General features: G+C 36.2%; 1 protein-coding gene across 4 annotated transcripts in view; it reads left to right on the top strand.

The window, feature by feature from the left end:
• BDP1 (B double prime 1, subunit of RNA polymerase III transcription initiation factor IIIB) overlaps positions 1–21,763 on the top strand; it is an 84,513-nt gene that overhangs the window by 21,549 nt on the left and 41,201 nt on the right. For 3 of the 4 annotated variants that reach the window (XM_013972732.2, XM_013972730.2, XM_013972729.2), the window contains 10 exons: positions 1,992–2,255; positions 3,392–3,539; positions 7,748–7,903; positions 11,333–11,492; positions 13,090–13,166; positions 14,029–14,224; positions 15,148–15,281; positions 17,675–19,631; positions 20,277–20,464; positions 20,891–21,113. In XM_013972732.2, the coding sequence (XP_013828186.2) occupies positions 1,992–2,255; positions 3,392–3,539; positions 7,748–7,903; positions 11,333–11,492; positions 13,090–13,166; positions 14,029–14,224; positions 15,148–15,281; positions 17,675–19,631; positions 20,277–20,464; positions 20,891–21,113 (3,503 nt within the window). The remainder of the gene's footprint in view (positions 1–1,991; positions 2,256–3,391; positions 3,540–7,747; positions 7,904–11,332; positions 11,493–13,089; positions 13,167–14,028; positions 14,225–15,147; positions 15,282–17,674; positions 19,632–20,276; positions 20,465–20,890; positions 21,114–21,763) is intronic. The other variant, XM_013972733.2, reaches the window with a different exon arrangement.

Raw genomic sequence — 21,763 nt, 5'->3', positions numbered from 1 at the left:
TGGATCTCCTTGCAGTCCAAGGGACTCTCAAGAGTCTTCTCCAACACCACAATTCAAAAGCATCAATTCTTCAGTGCTCAGGCTTCTTCACAGTCCAACTCTCACATCCATACATGACCACTGCAAAAACCATAGTCTTGACTAGACGGGACTTAGTCAGCAAAGTAATGTCTCTGCTTTTGAATATACTATCTAGATTGGTCATAACTTTTCTTCCAAGGAGTAAGCATCTTTTAATTTCATGGCTGTAGTCACCATCTGCAGTGATTTTGGAGCCAAATCTATCAATAATCTTGTGATTACTGTGGTACAGATGATAGCATAAGTACCCCATTGTAACTTATTTAATGTGAGAACTTTTCAGGTATTTTGTTACAGGTCAGAATTTAAAAATTGCTGATTATTATTCTGATCAATAAATCCAGAGTGTTTTCTTAATTTTAAAATCTTGTTTGACTTTTTTTGAATAAAAGTGGAGACCTGGGTTCAATCCCTGGGTTGAAAAGATCCCCTGGAGAAGAGAAAGGCTACCCATTCCAGGGGAAGATCCCTTGCAGAAGGGAAAGGCTACCCACTCCAGTGCAAGGAGATCCAACTAGTCCATCCTAAAGGAAATCAGTCCTGAATATTCATTGGAAGGACTGATGCTGAAGCTGAAATTTCGATAATTTGGGCACCTGATGCATAGAACTGATTCATCTAAAAGACCCTGATGCTGGGAAAGATTGAGGGCGGGAGGAGAAGGGGACGACAGGGGATGAGGTGGTTGGATGGCGTCACCAACTCAATGGACGTGAGTTTGGTAGACTCTGGGAGTTGGTGATGGACAGGGAGGCCTGGCGTGTTGCAGTCCATGAGGTTGCAGAGTTGGACACGACTGAGCGACTGAATGAACTGAACCCACTCCAGTATTTGGCCTGGAGAGTTCAATGAACTGTTATAGTCCATGGGGTCGCAAAGAGTCGGACACGACTGAGCAACTTTCCCAAATGACACTGAATTCTATTGTTTTTGTTTTTTAAAATGTAATATATTATCTTTTTTTAAAATATTCATTTTCATTTATTTATTTGGCTGTGCTGTGTTTCAGTTGTGGCACTCAGATCTCCTTAGATCTTTAGTTGCAGCATATGGGATCTAGTTCCCTGATCATGGATCAAACCTGAGCCCCCTGCATTGGGAGTGTGAAGTCTTAGCCACTGGATGACCAGGGAAGTCCCCATTATTTTACCTTTTCGATATAGTTAATTGTTAATATGTCTTCAAAGAAGAGCACTAGAAATTGCTTAAAAATCTTTGCTAATAAGGTTGTTCATTGTAAAACAAAGAATAGAGAAAATTAAATTCTTGAACTCTCTCTCCTGCATTGCCCTCAAGTCAAATTCTTCAGCTTTCTTTGGGATAATTATTAGTAAATTATGAGTTAGTATGAAGGTGAAAAACGCTCAGTTGTGTCCGACTTTTTGTGACCACATAGACTGTAGCCCTCAGATTCCTCTGTCCATGGGATTCTCCAGGCAGGAATATTGGAGGGGGATTGTCATTCTCTTCTCCAGGGGATCTTCCCGACCCAGGGATCGAACCCAGGTCTCCTGCATTGCATTAAGATTCTTAACCACCTGAGCCACCAGAGCAGCCTTTTAGTTAGTACAGTAACTCTTTTCTATGATATGCCTATATATGTTTGTGTCTTGGAATATATGTAATTTTTTTCCTGAAAAATGAGATGATACTGTGAATATTGTTCTGCAACTTGATTTTTTAAATGCAACAATAATTTTTGAAATCTTATACATTACTGCATATAAAGCTACCTCTTTATTTACTGCCTAGATTTCTATAGCATTATAACTTATTTAGTCATTCTCTGTTGGACAGTTTAAGTTATCTTTAAATTTTTGCTAAGACATCCTTAAGTATTTATCTTCTCCACCTTTAAGCATTTTTCTATAGATTGTTTTTGTAGTTATAACAATTTCTCTTACTTTCAGTGAAAAAAGTTGCTAATGATGATCGAGATGAGTCTGTGAGCACTAAAATTTCAAACTCAGGAAGGTCGCAAAAGGATGCTCAGACAGTTGAAGAAGAACTGCAGTCTCTGACTTTATCTGAACAGGATTCAGAACAGAATGCATTAGACGTAAATCAAAAGAAAAGAAGAAGAAAGAATCAGGGTGAAGGTAGTGAACAAGAAGTGCATCTCTCAGGAAGTGCCACTGTTCAGCCAGGCTCTTCTAAAGGAGAAAAACACAAAAGTAAGTTTAGTACATATTTCAACAGTCCCTATATTACTTGTGAAGACGTGTATAACTTAACTATGCTCCTTCTGAATAATAGCAGCCAGTGATGAGTATTCCTTGGTTCCATATTCATGGTACTGTGTTAAACCCTTTTAATTTAAAGAAAAAATAGTTTATTGTTTAAAAAAATGAAGTGAAATTAATTTTTTCCTCTAAATTTGTCTTTGAGAAGTGTTACTTCTTAGGTACTCATATTAGCAAGTCACGAGTATATAGTTAAATGTGTACTGTATCTGTTAATAAATCACGGGTTTTCATGTCCTACCTCTACAGAGCCCCTCTATAAACCCAAAATAAGTTGTTTAATTTGTGTAAAAGGGGTGTGTGTATATATGTGTGTTAAGTCGCTGCAGTTGCTCCACGTCTTTGCGACCCTGTGGACTGTAGCCTGCCAGGCTCCTCTGTCCATGCGATTATCCAGGCAAGAATACTGGAGTGGGTAGCCATTCCCTCCTCCAGGAGATCTTCCTGGACCTTGGGGATTGAACCTGTGTCTCTTAATGTCTCCTGCATTTGCAGGCAGTTTCTTTGCCACTAGCGCCACCTGTAAAGCTCAACTGAAATAAATATTCCTCAATTTTTTCTTTTGTTGGACTCCCTAGAGTGTAGACATTTTGACACTTCTGAGTTCCTGGGGAATGAGAGCTAAGAGTTAAGGGACATCTTAGTTGCTTTCTTTAAGAGTTCATATATAGATTACTGTATATGTGAATACATATATATAGATTACTGTATCTAAGTAATATAGATTACTTAAAACAGATAGCCAAGTAAAGAGAGGAGGAAAAGATAGTAGCAGACCAGAACAATCTTTCTGTAGAATTTAAGTTTTATGTGGTTCGGCTTCACCAAGATTTTAAGTGAATCCTGATAGCTAACATAGTGTGATTTATAGGCATCATAATATTATGCTCTTTTGTGGCTTACAATTAAAGATATTACATATAAAGGAGAATAGCTCAACTATTAAGAAATTGCACTTTGGGCTAGTTTCATAATCCTTACTTAATAGGGTTGTATGTGAATTCCTTTGTGCTTTTAAAAATGTTTTTGCTATCATTTTTATAATAATACGCATTTTGTATTAATAGATAAAGGCCTGTCTTTAAGTCCTGAGATTAATGAAAATGAATCCAGTAAGGAACAAGAGCTTCCCTGTGTACAGGACACAGATGACCTTGTGGGTTTATCCTCTAGTGAAGACGCTGAGAAAAGAACTGACCCTATTCTTTCATCAAGGTATTTTTTGTATGGTTACTCACTTTGTCTACATCTTCTCACAGATACTGAAGGAGGAGTGTGAAATCTCCACCTGTAATTGTGAATTTGCCTATTTCTCTTTTCAGTGCTGGTTATTTTTTTCATGTCTTTTGAAGCTCCTTTGTTAGGTGTGTACATTTATAGGATTGTTGAATCTCCTTGGTGAAATCACCCTTGCATCACTTGTGTGATATCATTCTTGTCTTGCTCTTTGTTCTGATGCTTGCTGTGCCACTACAGCCTTCTTGTGGTTAATGTTTGCATAGATTTATCGTTTTCTATAAATATTTTCTCTTAGCTTTGGTTTTCAGCTGTTTGAATGTGATATATCCTGCTGAGAGTTTTTTGTTTGTTTTTACTCCCAGTAAAAAACACATGAGATCTACTCTTCTAAATGAGTTTTTAAAATGTGCAAAGTTGTTAACTGTGAGCACAGTGTTGTACAGCATGACTGAAACTGTCTGTTGAACAGTAACTCTGTTTCCTCCCCATCTCTGGCCTGGGTAACCACCATTCTACTTTCTATTTCTATGAGTTACTTTAGATATTTGAAATACGTGGAATCACATAATATTTGTCCTTTTATGAGTGGCTTATTTCACCTAGCATAATGTTTTCAGGGTTCATCCATATTAAAGCATATGACAAGATTTCTGTTTTTATGGTCAAATAATATTCCTTTGTAGGTATATATCACATTTTCTTTCTTTGTTGGTGTGTCAGTGAATATTTACAGTGTTTCCATCTTTTCGTTATAATGACTAATGCTGCAATAAACATGAAATTGAAGAAAATTCTAAGAGATCTGTTCTCAGTTCTTCTGGATAAATGCTCAGAAGGAGAATTGCTGGATCATATGATAATTCTGCTTTAAGTTTTTTGAGGAGCCTTCATACTGTTTTTATTGTGGCTGCATGTTACATTCCCACCCACAGTTCATAAGTATTCCAGTTTTTCCACATTCTTACCTGCATTATTTTATTTTTAAAAAATTAATATATATTTTTTAATTAATTACATTTAAAAATTGATATAATAGCTCCTAATAGGTGTGAGATGATAACTTACAGATTTGATTTGTATTTCCCCGATGATTGTGATGTTGAGCTCTTTAAATGCTTAAATACTTGTTGGCCACTTGTATATCTTCTGTGGAGAAATGTGTATTCAATTCCTTTTCCAGTTTAAAAAAAAAATGTTCATTTATTTCTCTTTTGGTTGTACCTTGCAGCCTCCTGTGGGGTCTTAGGTCCCTGGCATTGAACCCCTGCCCCTGCAGTGGAAGGGCGGAGCCTTAACTTCTGCCAGGGAAGCACCCTTTTCCAGTGTTTTAATGGAGCTATTTGTTTTTCTGTTACTAAGTTATAGAAGTTTCTTATCTATTTTGAATATTAAGCCCTTGTCTGATGCGTAGTTCACGTATCTTTTTCTCCCATGCAGCAGTTTGCCTTTTGCCTTTGGATTGTTTCCTTTGCCCTACAGCAGGTCTTTAGTTTGACATAGTCCCTCTTGTGTATTTTTGCTTTTCTCACCTGTGCCTTTTCTGTCATGTCCAAGAAATCATTGCCAGTACCAATCTTATGAAGCTTTCCCCCTGTTTTCCTTTAGTTTTATCCCTTAAGGTGTTTTATCAGGGTTCTTTAAGGTTTAAGCACCTTAAAGCACCTTAAAAGGTGTTTTAAAGTTTTTAGTTTTATCCTTTAACGCAGTGGACCTTGGTTTCAGTCCCTAGTCCAGTGACTAAAATCCCACAAGTTGTGTAGCACAGCTGAGAAAGGGGAAGAAAAAATGTTACCTTTAAATCTTTAATACATTTTGAGTTAATTTTTGGGTGTAAGATAAAGGTCCAGTTTCTTGTGTGTGTGTGTGTGTTTCTAGCTTTCCCACATGATTTGTTGAAGAGATCATCCTTTTCCTATTGTGTAGTTTTGGCACCCTGGCAAAGACCATTTAATCATATATGCATGGGTATATTTGTGGGCTGTTTTTTCTGATCCATTGGTCTGTGTATACCCTTTTCTGAAAAATCTGATGAAAACCACTTATTGTTGTAAGGCCGGACCTGGGGGCCCATGATGGGCTGCCCCTCCTCTCCCTCCTGCCTGCTGGGGAAGTCCCTAACGGAAGGAGCCTCCCAGATCCCGGGGACCAATGACAGCACACTTCACCAGCTAAAGCCGCCCCACCCCAGCCACGTAGAAGGACCTGTCAGCCCGCGACGCCTCGGCCTGGCGACCTATCCGAACCCCCGTCCTTCTAGCCTGACCATCCCTCGCAACGAACATATAAAAACCACCCCCAACACGAACCGGGCCTGGACTTCCTTGACCTGCCTCGTTCGGGTCCAGGAACCCCGCCCGGGAACGCTTCCCCATTAAAGCCTGTTAGACACTCTTTTCGGTGTCCTGGTCGTCTTTACCTAACAATTGTCATGTAAAATACGTGTATGCACATGTGCCAGTTTATTCACACAATTCAGAAGATTAATAGTTTCTTTGAAGAAAAGCCATTAGACCTCAGGTCTTTAACTTGCTGGGTGACAGATATCTAAGCTTTCATCTCAGACACGCAACTAACCTCGTAGACTATGCACAAAACAATACCGATGACTTTAAGGGGGGAAGACAGTCCTGTCATGACTGTCCAATTCCCATTGGTTTTGTAAAATAGTGAGCTGAGTCTATAATTGTTATGTCCATAAGAGTGAAGGCTCATGAATGGTAAAGACAATTTTGGGAAACAACTCTGGAGATGAAATTATTCTAAAGCTAGAGTAATCAAAAGTGTGGTACTGGAAAAGGACAAGTTGACTGAGAGGAACTGGATGTAGAATCTAGGAAGAGAAATTTAGGAATCTGATAGATGGCAGAGGTAGCATTAGCAGTTATCTCCCATATCCTATGATAAACCATAATGGAAAAGAATATTAAAAAAAGAAAATGTGTGTGTGTGTGTGTAACCAGATCACTTTGTTACTGCTACTGCTAAGTCACTTCAGTCGTGTCCGACTCTGTGCGACCCCGCAGACAGCAGCCCACCAGGCTCCCCCATCCCTGGGATTCTCTAGGCAAGAACACTGGAGTGGGTTGCCATTTCCTTCTCCAATGCATGGAAGTGAAAAGTGAAAGTGAAGTCGTGTCCGACCCTTAGTGACCCCATGGACTGCGTTGAGTAACAGGAATTAACAATATTATAAGTCAGCTATACTTCAATAAAAATAGATAAGAAAAAAAAATATGTACAGTAAAAAAGAGATTAGCAGGTAAAGATTGAATTAATCATTCATTAAATGGTGTTTAGATATGAAAAAAATGATAGTAGATCCCTATTTTACCTTATGCAGTAACTTGCATAGATTAAAGATGACATATATAAAGCAAATCTTTAAAACTCTTAAGAGAAACTGTAGAAAAATATTTTTGTGATGTCAAGGATTTCTTAAGACATAAAAAGCACAAAGTTTAAAGGATAAAATTGATAAATTCAACTACAGTAACATTAAATACTTCTATTGACAAACGTCTCCATGAAGTAAAACACAAGTTGCTGATTATGAGGTTTTACATGTAACATCTAACCTGAAAAAGAATATACAAGGAGCACTGGGAAGAGAAACACCCAGTAGGAAAAAAAAAAAGGCAAAAATAAAGCATGGCTAAATGTGAATTTGTGTTGAGATTGAATGCTGGCCACTAGCTAGTCATTGTCTATGTTACCGTTAGCTGAAAGGCTTCCCGGTGCAGCACTCCTCTCCGTCCGTGGTGCTCCGTGAACTCCAGCTTGTGCGCACTGGAACTGCGTCCTTGATCTCCATGACTCTTGGGTAACGCGGTAGTACTGTGTGAAGGACTGCCGATGATACATTTTAATGAGATAATTCCTCAACTTTACACATACATTTGATTCGAGAACCCCGTGTAGTTAAGAGGTTTTCATTTTGTAACTTCTTGAGCACTTACCCTGTTCATTGTGGCTGTTACTGTCTCCTAAGGTACAGTGTTTTAATAACATGGTGCAAGGAAGGGTCTCAGAGAAACCAAAATACCCGTTTTGTTTATCCCGTGATATGAAGGATCATCTTTCAGAATTTTGACTTTGTATATTTAAAAAAATCTTTTAAATGTTTAGTAGAAGATGTCTATTACTAAAAGGTTCTTTTTCCCAATGTATTTTCATTTGCTTCATAGTCAACAAGATGTCATATCAGTAGCAACTGAGACTGCAGAATCAAACACTTCAGACTTGCCTTCATCAGAAGGTGGAGTTAGAGCATTGTGTGAGGTGAATAGTGCTGAGAGTAGTTGTACAGAAGAAAGAGATGTTGACCTAAAAGATAAATCACTGTAAGTATTTTACATGGTAGGATTTTAAAATTTGTTTTTAAAATTTTGATAATTTGTCATTAAGAAATGATGATAATGTTGTTTTCTTAAGGGATTAGGAGGGTACTAGAGTCTGACAAGTCTGAAAGCGACTTCACTTTCACTTTCCACTTTCATGCATTGGAGAAGGAAATGGCAACCCACTCCAGTGTTCTTGCCTGGAGAATCCCAGGGACGGGGGAACCTGGTGGGCTGCCGTCTATGGGGTCGCACAGAGTCGGACACTGAAAGGTTGTTGTTGAATCACGACACCGGGATTCTTGGCCCCCGGAGGAGAAGAATTCAATCTGGGGCCCGAGATGAGGCTTGATTGCTCAGAGCTTTTGTGTAGTTAAGTTTTATTAAAGTATAAAGGAGATAGAGAAAGCTTCTGACGTAGGCATCAGAAGGGGGCAGAAAGAGTACCCCCCTGCTAGTCTTCAGCTGGATGTTATATAGTCACCAGCAGTATGTTAATGAAAGAAAGGAATGTCTCAAAACATAGAATGGCACCAGGCCCCTCGCCCATAAGGTGCATTTTGGGATAATCTTGGCACCAAATGGTTTATCTTGGGCCATAAAAGGATTAACTTGAATCTTGAAGGAGGGCAGATCACCATACAAATAGCTTCATTTACATAGATTAGAGGAACAATATCGGAGCATAACATACTGGTTTATCAAGTAGGTTCTGAGCCCAAAAGGCGGAACCGACTTGAAGACAGAGTTTGGGGTAAATGCATAGTACATTAGCATAGCTTAAGATAAACATTTCCATAAGAAAAAGGCATTGGTTATCTCTAGGTTTGAGAATAGTTAACTTCAGGTGAGACTAGGTGTCATGGCAACACCGAATTTTAAGAGAAACCTCCTTTTAAATTTGTATAGAGAAGGAAAAAATATCTCTAGTTTGTTTCCTCCTGCCACTTAAGAGAGATAAAAATGTCTGACACTTGCAGGCTATTTCCTCCGTTTGGAGACCCTGGCCTTCCTGCCTGTTACCCTCTCAACACGACTGAAGTGACTTAGCAGCAGCAGCATAGACCATTTAGTATGTAATTGTACTGTGGCCTGAGGGACATCAAAGTTTTTATATTTTATTACAGAAAGATTATCTTTTATATCTGATATATAGTAGTTATAGGAGTTATAGCAAAGTGGTAACTTACAATGAAATTCTAGAATAATTTAGAAACCTAAATATTTGCTGTGAGATTTTACTTTTACTTGGTCTGAGTTATTTTTCATACCTGTTGTCAAAGTAGTAGATTTTGATATACTTTAAAGAGATTATGTGTTATGCTTGCTAGTGTGAAAATAATGGTTAAATTAATACCTTCAGTAAAAACAATAAAAGCACTGCAAGACTTTTCCTTTGAAAAGATATCTAAAATATTCAGATTTCCTTTTTGTCTCCTTTATAACTCCTCTGATGGGCTTAAAAGCTGTTTAGTTTATGAATTTTTATTTTCAGTAAAGCATGGTCACATTGAGAATCAAATTTATTTGTTTTTTTAAATTGTGTTTGGCCGAGTGGCTTGTGGGATCTAAGTTCCCCGGACAGGGATCAAACCTGTGCCCTGCACAGTGAAAGTGCAAAGTCCTAACTACTGGACTGCAGGTAATTCCCAAGACTTATTTTTTTCCAATAAAAATAGAAACTAGTCTTTGGAATAGGCAATATATTCCTGGGGTTCAAACATTCAAAAGTACAAGAAGTTATATAGTGAAGTATCTCTTCTACCATGGCCCCATTTACCCTAACAAGTAAATAGTGTTACTTATTTCTGACATTCTTTCAGAGATTAAAAATTGAAAATACAACCAAAAAAAAACTGACATTAAAGCTAATACCAATACACGAAGTACATATTTTTTTTTTTTAACTCTTTTCAAAAACTTAGTGGTAGCATAGTATACTTGCTGTTTTGCAAGTTTTTGTCTTATATCCTCATATCTTTACGTAAAGGCCTTCTTTATTCTTCGTATAGTTGCATACTGTTCTGTTGTATGGATGAATTACAGTTTATATTATCTGTGCCCTGCTGATGACTCTATATGTTGTTTTTACAGGCAGTGCTTAGAAACTTATACCTCTGCCCTTTCACCTTTGTGCAGTGTATTTGTAGGTTAAGTTTCAAACATGAAATTGCTAGCCCAAAGGATATATTTGTATGTGAGTGTGTGTACATTTATATACATTTGTAATTTTAATAGATACTTCCAAAATGCTCTTCCTAGGAGTTATTCTGGTTTATATTTCCACTAACAACATAAATGTCTCCCTTACCAACAGTGTTACAAACTTGGATTTTTGCCAGTCTTGATAGATTGTAAAATAAAGTAGTGTCTCAGTGTGATATATCTACCTCCTCCTCCTTTTTGACCAGGCGTGTGTAATTTTTTTATTTTTTTTCCCTTCAGTTGCTTATTTAAAAATTTTCTGTACCTAACGAAATGTCAAAAGAATGGAATAATGAACATTTGTATATGATTCCCCTTAGAGTCTCTGATTCTTAATATCATTTCACATTTGTGCTTACTTGCTCTACTTTTAATTGGTATTCAATACGTTTCTCATTGGGAGTGAAATTGAGCATCTCTTCACATTTCAAACCTATCTTTATTTTTATTTTTTTTGTGAATTCATACCCTTTGTCCAGTTTTCTGATGAGTTATTATTGGTGTTATTTTGTAGGAGGCCTTTACATGTTAGAGAGGTTATTCTTGTAATATGAGTAGTAAAACATGCCTTGGTTTGTAGTTTGACTTCAACATATCTTTTGGCCATGTAAAAGCTTTTTATTTTTATATTGTCAGATTTCTCTCCTTTTCTTTTTTTTTCCTCTTATGGCTCCTGATTTCCTGATTTTTTAATCAAGTTTTAGAAAGGCTTATCCTGTTTCAAATTTGTAAAAGAATTGATTCATTTTTTCTCTGTGGTTTGACTTAAATCTTTGATTCATTTGGAATATATTGCAAGTACAATGCAAGGGATGAAACTTATTTTTTGTTCCCTAGTATTACTAGTTTTCCTGTCACCATTTAATTGAATATTTATTAAAAAGATATATTACTTTTGTGTTCATTTCATTCTATTTTGAAATGCTAACTTTATTGTATGCTAAAATCTTATGTATTTTCAAGTTATCGTTTTTGTTGTTTCAGTTATCTGTTATTCATGTATTAGTACCATAATATTTTAATTATCAATGCTGAGTGTTGTAAATATCTGATAAAACAAATTAGTAATCCTTCAGTGCTCTTCTTGTTCCGTTTTCTTTGCTACTTTTATTGTAAATAAGCTTAAAAGAGTTCTTTTCTAGCTCTAAATGAATTTTTAAAGAATTTTCCAGAATTTATTTAATATGTCTGCATGTTGGTAAAATTTGAAGGATGTTAATTTTCTAGGGAACCTGATCAAACAGAAACTATTAAACCAATGACAAGAGGACGACTCCAGAGACCTAAACCCAATTTATCGAGGGCAGTTGGGAAGAAATCAGTTCTTTCACGAGGTAAAACAGATGCAGAGGACAAGAGTTTACATAAAGAAACTCCTGTTGAAAAGGTATGGAGTAAGAGGCATAATGGAAATTAAAATTATAAAGTATTTTCCTAAGTAGTTGGGAATAAAAATGTTTAACTTGTAATTACAAAGTAAATGATAATAAAGCCAAGATATAAGAAATTCACACATTAATAAATTGTCTTACTAGCCTCATACCTTTTCTTTAGAATGTCGGATATATCATTTTGAACATCCTTAGTAGTGATAAAGCTATCTTTTGTTTACTTATATAAGATTTTTATTAAAAGTATTTTTTAAACCAGCTATAGTGAAATTATACCCACAACTCTCTTTTCTAAACACAGATATATTCCTCTGTCTTTCCTTTATAGATTTTCTCTTTTTATGAAAATAAACATTTCTGTAGTTTTTAGTTATAACATCTATTACATTTAAAACTTTTTTCTCTGAAACTATTAATTTATACTCTCTTGGGGTTAGTTGTTTTCTTTTTTTAGTTGGTCTTTTTAATAGCTGCATCAGATGAACATTATTATTACTTTACCTGCCATTTCTTGGTGTTTAGGTTGTTTCCATTTTTTTTTAACTCTATAAGTAAAAGCAGTTTTGTAAATAGCAAAGAATAAATTTCTAGAGGTGGTAGGGATTACTTGGCCATAGTATTTAAAATGTATTTTTGGCTCTTGTTATATATTAACAAACTGACAGTCAAAAAAAAAAGAATCTTAGAAACTTGCTTACAGTCCAGTGGTTAGAACTCGGTGCTTTCACTGCCTGCCTGGGGAATTAAGAACCCACAAGCCATGCAGCGGTCCCCCCAAAAATCTATTTACATTTCTGTAAGCATTATGAATGTTTGCTTCATTATATCTTTGCCAGTATTATATTATTAAAAATGCTTTATTTTTGCTAAAATAATTCTTTGAATTTTAGGCTGCTCTTTTCCTTTTATGTGAAATCTTTCCATACTTTTTATAATGTAGTTATATTATTATATTCTCATAAGATGTTTTTATGTTCTAGAAAATTGGGAAAATACAGACTTATGTAAAAATTAAAATAGAAATTAATTGTTTAATCCCATGCAACCGTTTTAGGATATATCCTTCCAACTTTTTTTTTTTTCCCCAAAGTTGAGTAGTATTGTTAATTCAGTTTTGTATACTTTGGTATTTTAACGTTTCATAAATATTTTTTCACATCATTAAATGTCTTTTGAAAACATGATTTTTAGTGAATTCATCATTTCATAAAATTCTATCAGTGAGTGTAACTAAATTTATTTAACCATTTATTCATTATTGGATATTTGTCAGTTTATAGTATTTGCTGTTTTGCATAATGTTCCAGTGACCATCCTTGAACTTAAGTTCATTGTCTAAATATTTTCTTAGAGTAGCATCTAAGAATATAAACATTATTAAAGCTCTTGATAGATATTGGTAAGGATATATCAATTTGTGCTTCTATTAGTAATGTATGAGATTATATGTTTAAAATGTTCTCATCTGTGTTTATGATTTTAACAGCTCTCTTCTAATAATTAGAAGTACAAAAAAGAGAAATTTTGTTATTTCCACTTATTTATTAAAAGTTTTTATGTTAAGTAGATTAAATATAAAAATTAAATTTGTAGAGCCCCATGGAAAAGGATGGTATTTCTGGAATGGAGAATACAGAGAAAGGGAACCGAGAACCTGACACTGTATCTAAGTAAGTATTTAGGAAATAGGATAAAAATAGTAACTCTTAGGAATGATTGTAATGGCTTGTTTTCTACTTCCTAATGTCTGAATTTTATTTTCAGCTAGTGTAATTAAGTCCATTTTTAATTATAGGGATTGTTGAAACATTTAATAATGCTATTTATGCTTGGTGTTACAAGCATAATAAATATGCTTAAATAAATTATGGTGTGGGTCCACTAGTTAACCAAATCTTGTTAGATAAATTAATGGTTAAGAAGTTTGATGATGGATAATTTTATTTGTAGCAAGGGGTTTCAAAAGGGCATGTTTAGGGGAATTCCCTGGTAGTCCAGTGGTTCGGCCTCTGTGCTTCCACTGCAGGGTCACACATTCAGTGCCTGGTTGGGAATCTAAGATCCTACATGCTGCTCGGTGTGGCCAAAAACAAAAAAACAACAGGATATTTAATGTGGAGTGAGAACTAGAATAGGTCTTGGTCCAATATAAATCTGAACCAGTGGATTCAGAACTGTGTATTTATGCCATAATCTGTGTCTAATGCCCTGAAGGTGTATGTTACACAGTGGTATCCTGAGTGGGTAATAATATTCCATACTTGTCAGGTATAGATTTTTTCCAATTTTGTGGTGAAAAAATGCGTTTTTATTGTCATGCTTCTAGGACTGTGTCTGTTCTAGAGAGTTAAGATATTAGAGGTATGTGTATCTTTGCAGGTGTTCTTGACACTTGTGAATTATTTTGTATTTCCAAATGGTTTACTTATTTATACCTGGGAGAAAGTACTGAAAATAAGTCTCTCTGTGATATACAAATAATTATGTGACTTCAGAATAACCATTGATTTTATTCCTTTGTAATTACTCTAGTTTGAGTGAAAAAACTTGTCTGCAGGAAGATGATCAACCAAAGGCTTTCAGACCTGCACGGCTAATGCGGGGCTTATTACAAAGGCCGAAACCAAATGTAGGTAAAGCTGCTGAAAGAAAAGGAACTCTTACATCACAGGAAAAGCCCGGTGCCAGTATAGAAAAGAATGAAAATGAATCCTGCATCAACAGAAATGTAAGTACTCTGATGCCCTCCAGTTTTTTGCTAAATAAAACTTAAGCCTCCTTTCATCTCCCGTTTTAAAACATCAGTATTATACAATTATCTACACTGTTCTTTAAATTTAATGCCCGTATGTCATAGCCAGAAGCTTTGCTGATGTGAAGTCACTTAGCTCTCAGCTCTGTGGATTTTAAGCGTTTATATGGTGAATCATCTGCTTTTACCTTGTGCATGTTTGGACTTGCCTTTTCCCCTCATCACTCAGCAGGTGTGATTACACTTCCCTTTTGAAGGGAATTACAGGATTATACTTCTCTTTCAAAAATATAGGTAGGTGTCTGAATTTTAACACCGACTTAAACAAAATAGAATGTTAAAAGCTCCCTGTATAATATTCCAACAACAAAGATTATAAATTTTAGATATTTACATAATAACTGATCTTTGTGATAAGAGTAAAAATTGGTATGGTTTGAGATTGGAATTTCTTTTGTAGTAATTCCCAAGGTCTCTAATGTGATTATAATAATCCAAAAGATTTAGAAAGACAGAACCCACGGAATAATTTTAATGGATTACTTGCTTTCTGACTGGGAAGAAAAGAATAGGGGCTTTGAGATGAGATAAAAGGTGTGGCTTATGAAATTTTTCTATATCTTAAGAAAAAAACATTAAAAAGTGCCTCTTAGGAAATTCCCTGGTGATCCAGTGGTTAGGATTCTGTGCTTCTGCTACTGGGGACCTGGGTAAGATCTGTTAGGTATACAGCCCAGCCCGGAAAAAAAAAGTGCCCCTTGAATATCATTTTACAGTTTTGAAATGTTTACCATTTTCCTTGTACTCAAATTGTACATAATTTTCAATGAAATCTTTTATAAATGGGTGTTTCATTCTAAGACCTAAAAGTTTTTTAAAAATGTGTTTGTTTTATTAAGACTCCTGAACAGATAGAAGATCAATCATGTAAAAATTTTGAGTGTGAAGACATTGCATCACTACCTGAAAAAAAAGACAGTTCCTTTCAGAATGTGCAGTCAGATGAGCCCAAGGCTGTTAATGAATGTCTGAGGTAAGCATCGTCTTATTGATGATATGATATTTGAATTATATGTAAAGTTTTAGAAATTATCAAACATTTTTTAAAAACAATAGCAAATCAGATTGATTTGTTATCTGTTTACCGAGTTACATAATATTTGCAAACATACATTCACCTTTCAAGGCAGTTTATCTCACTGCCTTCATGTTGATTTCTCACTTATGGTATGGGTATTTTGATGAATTTTACCCATCACAAATTAGACCTTGAGTTATTAATAACATGGAAAGTTATTAATAATGTCACTTGAGAAGCATATTAAGTTATATGCCTATATCCAAATGTGAAAATGCTACTTACTTTAGTATTGGTTTCTTTAGACTTAGATTGATCACACATATGTAAATCATATGTAATACTTACATGTATAAATTGATACCTTTTTACAGCCAGAGTTCTCTGTATTTGTTATTTCGCCTCTGGAGGATACCAGACTAGATCAACAGAACTATTAGTATGCTTTAAATTTTTTTTTCTTTTTGGGAATATTCAGTGCACAAAAGTAGTGAGAACAGAATAACAGATTCCTGTGTACCTACTATCTAGTTTCAGCAGTTACTTATATTTTACCAATTTTTGCATTCACGGTTTGGCCTATTGTATACCGTATTAAAGCTATATGAACCCATTTAAATACTACCTAACCTATGAGTAAACGCTAGGTTTCCTGAACTACTCAAAAGGTCTCTGTTATAAGACAAAAAAATTCCTTTATTCCTCTCTTTTTTCTCTATTCCTTTGCTTCTTACTTCCCTCTCTGTATCCTCTCCCTATATCCCCAACCTGCTTTGCCATAGAAATTCTGGGTGGAGCCCCTAGACAGACAACTGCACTGCTGCTGCTGTTGAGTTGCTAAGTTGTGCCTGACTCTGCGACTCCATGGACTGTAGCCCACCAGACTTCTCTGTCCATGGGATTTCCCAGGCGAAAATACTGGAGTGGGTTGCCATTTTCTTCTCCGGGGATCTTCCTGACCCAGGAGTTGAATCTGCATCTCCTGCGCTGGCAGGCAGTGGCTCTTTACCACTGAACCACCTGGGAAGGCTGAACAGTTGTATTATTACATATCTCTGATACAAATATTAATTACAGCCTGTCACTGTTGAAAAAAATTTAGGGACTGAAAAAAAGAGAAATATCCCTACAGGCAAATGCCCCAGAAAAGGGCAATAATGTAGGTGAAATGGAGACAGATATGAAAGAAACTGGAAGAGAGATTTCCCCAAGGGAGAAGATACTGGAGTTGATGGATGCCACTGAGGAAGTAGATTTAGAAGAGACTGAAAGAAGAGAAATATCTACACCAAAGAAAGGCCTAGGAGATCAAAATATTAACCAGTCACTGGGTGGTTTTTCATTCAGTTCTATATTTTTATTGGTTTTACCACCTATTACTATGATAAAGCACAAAACAGAGTGTGCTGCTGCTTTTTTGGAAAATAAGGTACTTGTAGTAGGTAATGATTGTTATGTGCCCAGTAGCATTCAGCAGACTGCAAGATGTTGTTTATTTTCTCTTTTGTTTCATTCCCAGTTTATATTATGAAATCACAAGCTTTTAGAGAAATGACTATACAGGAAATCTCAGTTTGAATTGTTTTTAAAAAGTGAGGAGGGATAGTCTTAGTTTTTAGTCGTAAGATTGTATCTTATTCAAATTATACCTCCATCCAGCTACTTGAGATCTTGTTTAGTTCTGACCATATAAATGAGTTCTTTAACTCTTATCCAGGCATCTGTCTGGATAAAGGATAGTAAGAGTGAAAAGGTAGGGATAGCAGATACAAATTGATTTAACTCCAAGTAGAGAATGGAAGAGTCTTTCTCAGTAGGTATTTGCCAACATTGATGTGGATGACAGCGAGAGACTATTCAGGCCCAATTTGCCATTTTTCTAACTGACCTAGGGCTTCTGTGGAGACTCAGACAGTAAAGAATCTGCCTGCGAAGCACCTGGGTTCAATCCCTTGGTCAGAAAGATCCCCTGGAGAAGGGAATGGCTGCCCACTCTAGTCTTCTTGTCTAGAGAATTCCGTGGACAGAGGAGTCTGGTGGGCTGTAGTCCATGGGGTTGCAAAGAGTGGTATACAACTGACTGACTAACACACTTTCACTCATTGACCTTATTGATAGATTTAATTATTTTTAAAACTTACTGTAATTTCCAAGGATGGAATTTTTTTTCTCTCCTTTAATTTTAAAATTTGGCCCAAAGAGTCCTGGTGCTTCATTAATTTTTTTTGTTAATTTGAGAGTTCCTGATTTTTCAGTAGTTGTTTCTTAATGATCACATCTTCAGTTGACAGGTTTAAAATTTGATTGTGTGTGTGTTTTCTTTCTTTCTTTTTTTTTTTTTTTTTTAGTATTCAGGAGGATAATAGAGCAAATAAAGATGTTCGAATTCCAAAGACTCGATTTCAGAAACCAAAGCCAAATATAGGGAGGAGAACTGGAAGAAGAGGAATTTCCTCAAAGGAAGAGGTACCAAAGGAGGTAATTGCCTCTGAGGAGATGACAGCAGCTTTGAGAGAAACTGCAACACTGGAAACCTCACTAAGGGAGAAGGAACCTGTGGAGACTAATACTACTAAGGAAATGGAGTCAGATTTAAAAGAAATTGGAAGAAAAGACATCTCTTCCAGGGATATAATGCCAGAAATGAGTGATGTCGCTGTGGAAATGGAGACAGATTTGAAAGAAACTGAGAAAAATGACATCTCTCTCAGGGAAAAAATGCCAGAAATAAGTGATGTCACTGTGGAAATGAAGACTGATTTGAAGGAAACCGAAAAAAATGACATCTCTCCCATGGAGAAGATACCAGAAATGATTGCTGTCATTGCAGAAATGGAAACAGATTTGAAAGAAACTGAAAAAAATGACATCTCTCCCAGGGAGAAAATACCAGAAATGAGTGATGTCACTGCAGAAATGGAGACAGATTTGAAAGAAACTGAAAAATATGACATCTCTCCCAGGGAGAAAATGCCAGAAATGAGTCCTATCATTGCAGACATGGAGACAGATTTGAAAGAAACTGGAAAAAATGACATCTCTCCCAGGGAGACAGTACCAGAAATGATTGATGTCACTGCAGAAATGGGGACAGATTTGAAAGAAACCGGAAAAAATGACATCTCTCCCAGGGAGGAAATACCAGAAATGAGTGATGTCACTGTGGAAATGAAGACTGATTTGAAAGAAGTTGGAACAAATGACATCCCTCCCAGGGAGAAAATGCCAGAAATGATTGATGTCACTGCAGAAATGGGGACAGATTTGAAAGAAACCGGAAAAAATGACATCTCTCCCAGGGAGGAAATACCAGAAATGAGTGATGTCACTGTGGAAATGAAGACTGATTTGAAAGAAGTTGGAACAAATGACATCCCTCCCAGGGAGAAAATGCCAGAAATGATTGATGTCACTGCAGAAATGGGGACAGATTTGAAAGAAACCGGAAAAAATGACATTTCTCCCAGGGAGGAAATACCAGAAATGATTGGTGTCTCTGTGGAACTAGAGACAGATTCGAGAGAAACTGGAAAAAATGACATTTCTGCCAGGGAGAAAATGCCAGAAATGAGTGATGTCACTGCAGAAATGGAGATAGATTTGAAAGAAACCAGAAGAGAGATTTTCCCAGGGGAGGAGATAACAGTGGTGACTGAGGCCACAGAGGAAAGAAAGACAGATTTGGAAGAGACTGAAAGAAGAGAAATGTCCCTAGAGGAAAATGTCCCAGAGGAAGTTGATAGTATTTGTGAGGTAGAAACAGATTTGAAAAAAACTGAGAGAGAAATTTCCCCAAATGAGGAGATAGCAGAGATGCCTGATGCTGCTGAGGAAGTAGAGACAGGTCTAGAAGAAACTGATAGAAGAGAAATATCTACACAAAAAAATGCCTCAGAGGTCAAAACTGTAGGTGATGAAATGGATATAGATTTGAAAGAAATTGGAATAGAAATTTCCCCAAGGGACAAGATATTATTGGGGATCAGTGCCACAGGGGAAAGAGAGACTGATGTGGAAGAAACTGGGCAGACAGACATTTTCCTGATGGAGAAAGCATCAGCAAAGGTGGCTGCCACTGAGGAAATAGAGGCAGATTTGAGAGACACTGGAAAAGAAATTTCCGTGACGAAAAGCAGATCAGAAGAGATCGAGAAAAGCGTGGCAGATTTGAAAAACGTAGAAAAAATAGACATTTCCCTAAGGGAAAAAGAACCAGAGGAGACTGGGACCTCAAGTCGAGCTGAGGCAGATCCCTTGCAGGCCAGCAGTGGTGACTCCAGCACTGTGCCTTCACTGACTGAGAGAGTATGTATTTTTCTGTCCTTTTTGGAGAAAAGTTATCAAAGTAATTCCAGGATTATTGCCCTTAAATCCAATAACATATAAAATCACTAAAATTTTTTAATTGTGGAGAAGTTAGTGTTCTTAATGTCAATTTAAAGTTACTCTTAGATAAAAGGAGTATAGGAAATTGGACTGAATTTTTCTAACGCTGGTGTGAACATACAGTGGTATTGTCTTTTGACCGTACCTGTATCAGGTTTTCTCTTTATTTCCTGCCCCACCTCATTTCACTTTACTTTTAAAAGTTCCTTTTATTAAAAGTTTCCAGTTCATTGAAGTTGAAGATATTCTAACATTTTCTAGTTTCCTAACTTTTTTTTAGATAGGTAATGGCATTTGTAATTTGGAAAAAACATAATGTGCAATACATAGAAAGACTTTCTTAAATTCTGTGTTTCAACATTTGTAAATTAAATTTCATTTTATTTAAAAATGAAAAACCTCCAAACTTCTATATTTTTAAAGACAATAGAATATATAGGCTTTTGTTTGAAATGTATGACATGGCCAAGAAGTTGATTTCGGTTTTACCATAAGCTCTTTTCTCATAGAAAAATCTGAACGAACTTTTTGGCCAACCCAGTATATATGCTGATTTATTTCCAGGACTTGGGCAGGGAAGTGCTATCTGCTGTGGTTCATACATCTGTAGAAGAAAAAAATTCTGAAAAGGAAGTGTCAAGTCAGTTGAGTCATTTGAACATTTCTTCTCAGTCTTCTGAACTTGATAAAATAGAAGACCAGAGGAAGCGACCTCCAAGTGTTCCAGAGCAGTTTTCAGATGTTAATATAAGGTACAAGTATATAGGTCTGTGTGCTTTTGAAGAGAAAGATATAAAGTTATATTTGCAGATTATGTTAAACTAAGGTTTTAAGACATACCATCTGTAGCACAGTGTTGAAAATTTTAAGCTGGTTTGGGGGAAAACTGGGAGAGGTTTGAGGTCATTTTGACAGCAGATTGTGAGAATCACCAACATACAAAATTGTGTGTAACACATACTTTTAAGTCAACAAACCTGTATTTTCTTTGTGCAAAGATGATAGAATTTCTGGGCTTATTCCTGGAATGTTTTTCAGGATCTGCCAAATAGTCCGATTTGCTTTCCTGTTAAAACTTAGAATTAAATATTTACTGCCAGTCTCTAAGGTTGTCCTAAGACCCCACTCCCACTGCCCCTTTATTTCATCCTAAAGCTTGATAATCCTTGTTCCAAAAGCAAATCTCTTCCTCAAGAACAGACACCATGTGAAGTTAAGCTGACACCCTTTGTGAGAAGTAGATTCAAAAGACCTAAACCAAACTTAGCAAGAGCAGCTTCAAAAAGAGAGACTACGAAAGCAGAAAAGCATGCACCTGGGAAGGAGGTGGAAGCTGATGAAACAGAGACGGTTGTGATACAGCAGAACTGTGAACAAATGAGTACTCTCCCTTCTCAACTTGTGAGTGTTATTTAAAATGGAGGTTTTCTGTTTTAGTTATTACAGTTATTAAAAGAAAACATTTGGAGTGAAAGTTTGCAAATATTTTCTCATGTTATTTTAGAAAATGTATTTGTTTGACTGCGTTGGGTCTTAGTTGAGCCCGTGGGTGTTTTGTGGGCTTCTCTCTAGTTACAGTGCATGGGCTTAGCTGCGCCGAGGCATACAAGGTCTTGGCTCCCTGGTCAGGAATCGAATCTTGAGTTCCCTGCACTGGATGGTGGATTTGTAACAACTGGGCCACCAGGGAAGTCCTTCTCATGTAATTTTTACTGTGTTTGATATTATCGTTGCTGTACTTAATGTACCTCATTATTCCACATGGTTTTTGTAAGAATCTCAAATCTCTGATGATGGACAAATATCAGGGGAAGGATTTTAAGAAGCCCCAGCTGTAGTTCAAGTTATTGAGCTACATTATGTGACCTAAAGTTCATTATGTGACCATAAGCCATATAATGCGGCCACTTTCTTCACAGGGAGATTGAGAACGACAATCCCTCTTTATTTCGCTCTGTTGTGAAAGTGAAATAAAAAGTTAAAAGCTTGATATGAGTTAAAGGAGATAATTTTTATTTACTTGATTAATGTAGTCTATAAGAGATCAAGTA

This window comes from Capra hircus, chromosome 20 (assembly GCF_001704415.2).
Source record: "Capra hircus breed San Clemente chromosome 20, ASM170441v1, whole genome shotgun sequence".
Taxonomy (NCBI): Eukaryota; Metazoa; Chordata; class Mammalia; order Artiodactyla; family Bovidae; genus Capra; species Capra hircus.
The sequence above is the reverse complement of the archived record's forward strand: the minus strand, read 5'-3'. Positions and strand labels throughout refer to the sequence as shown.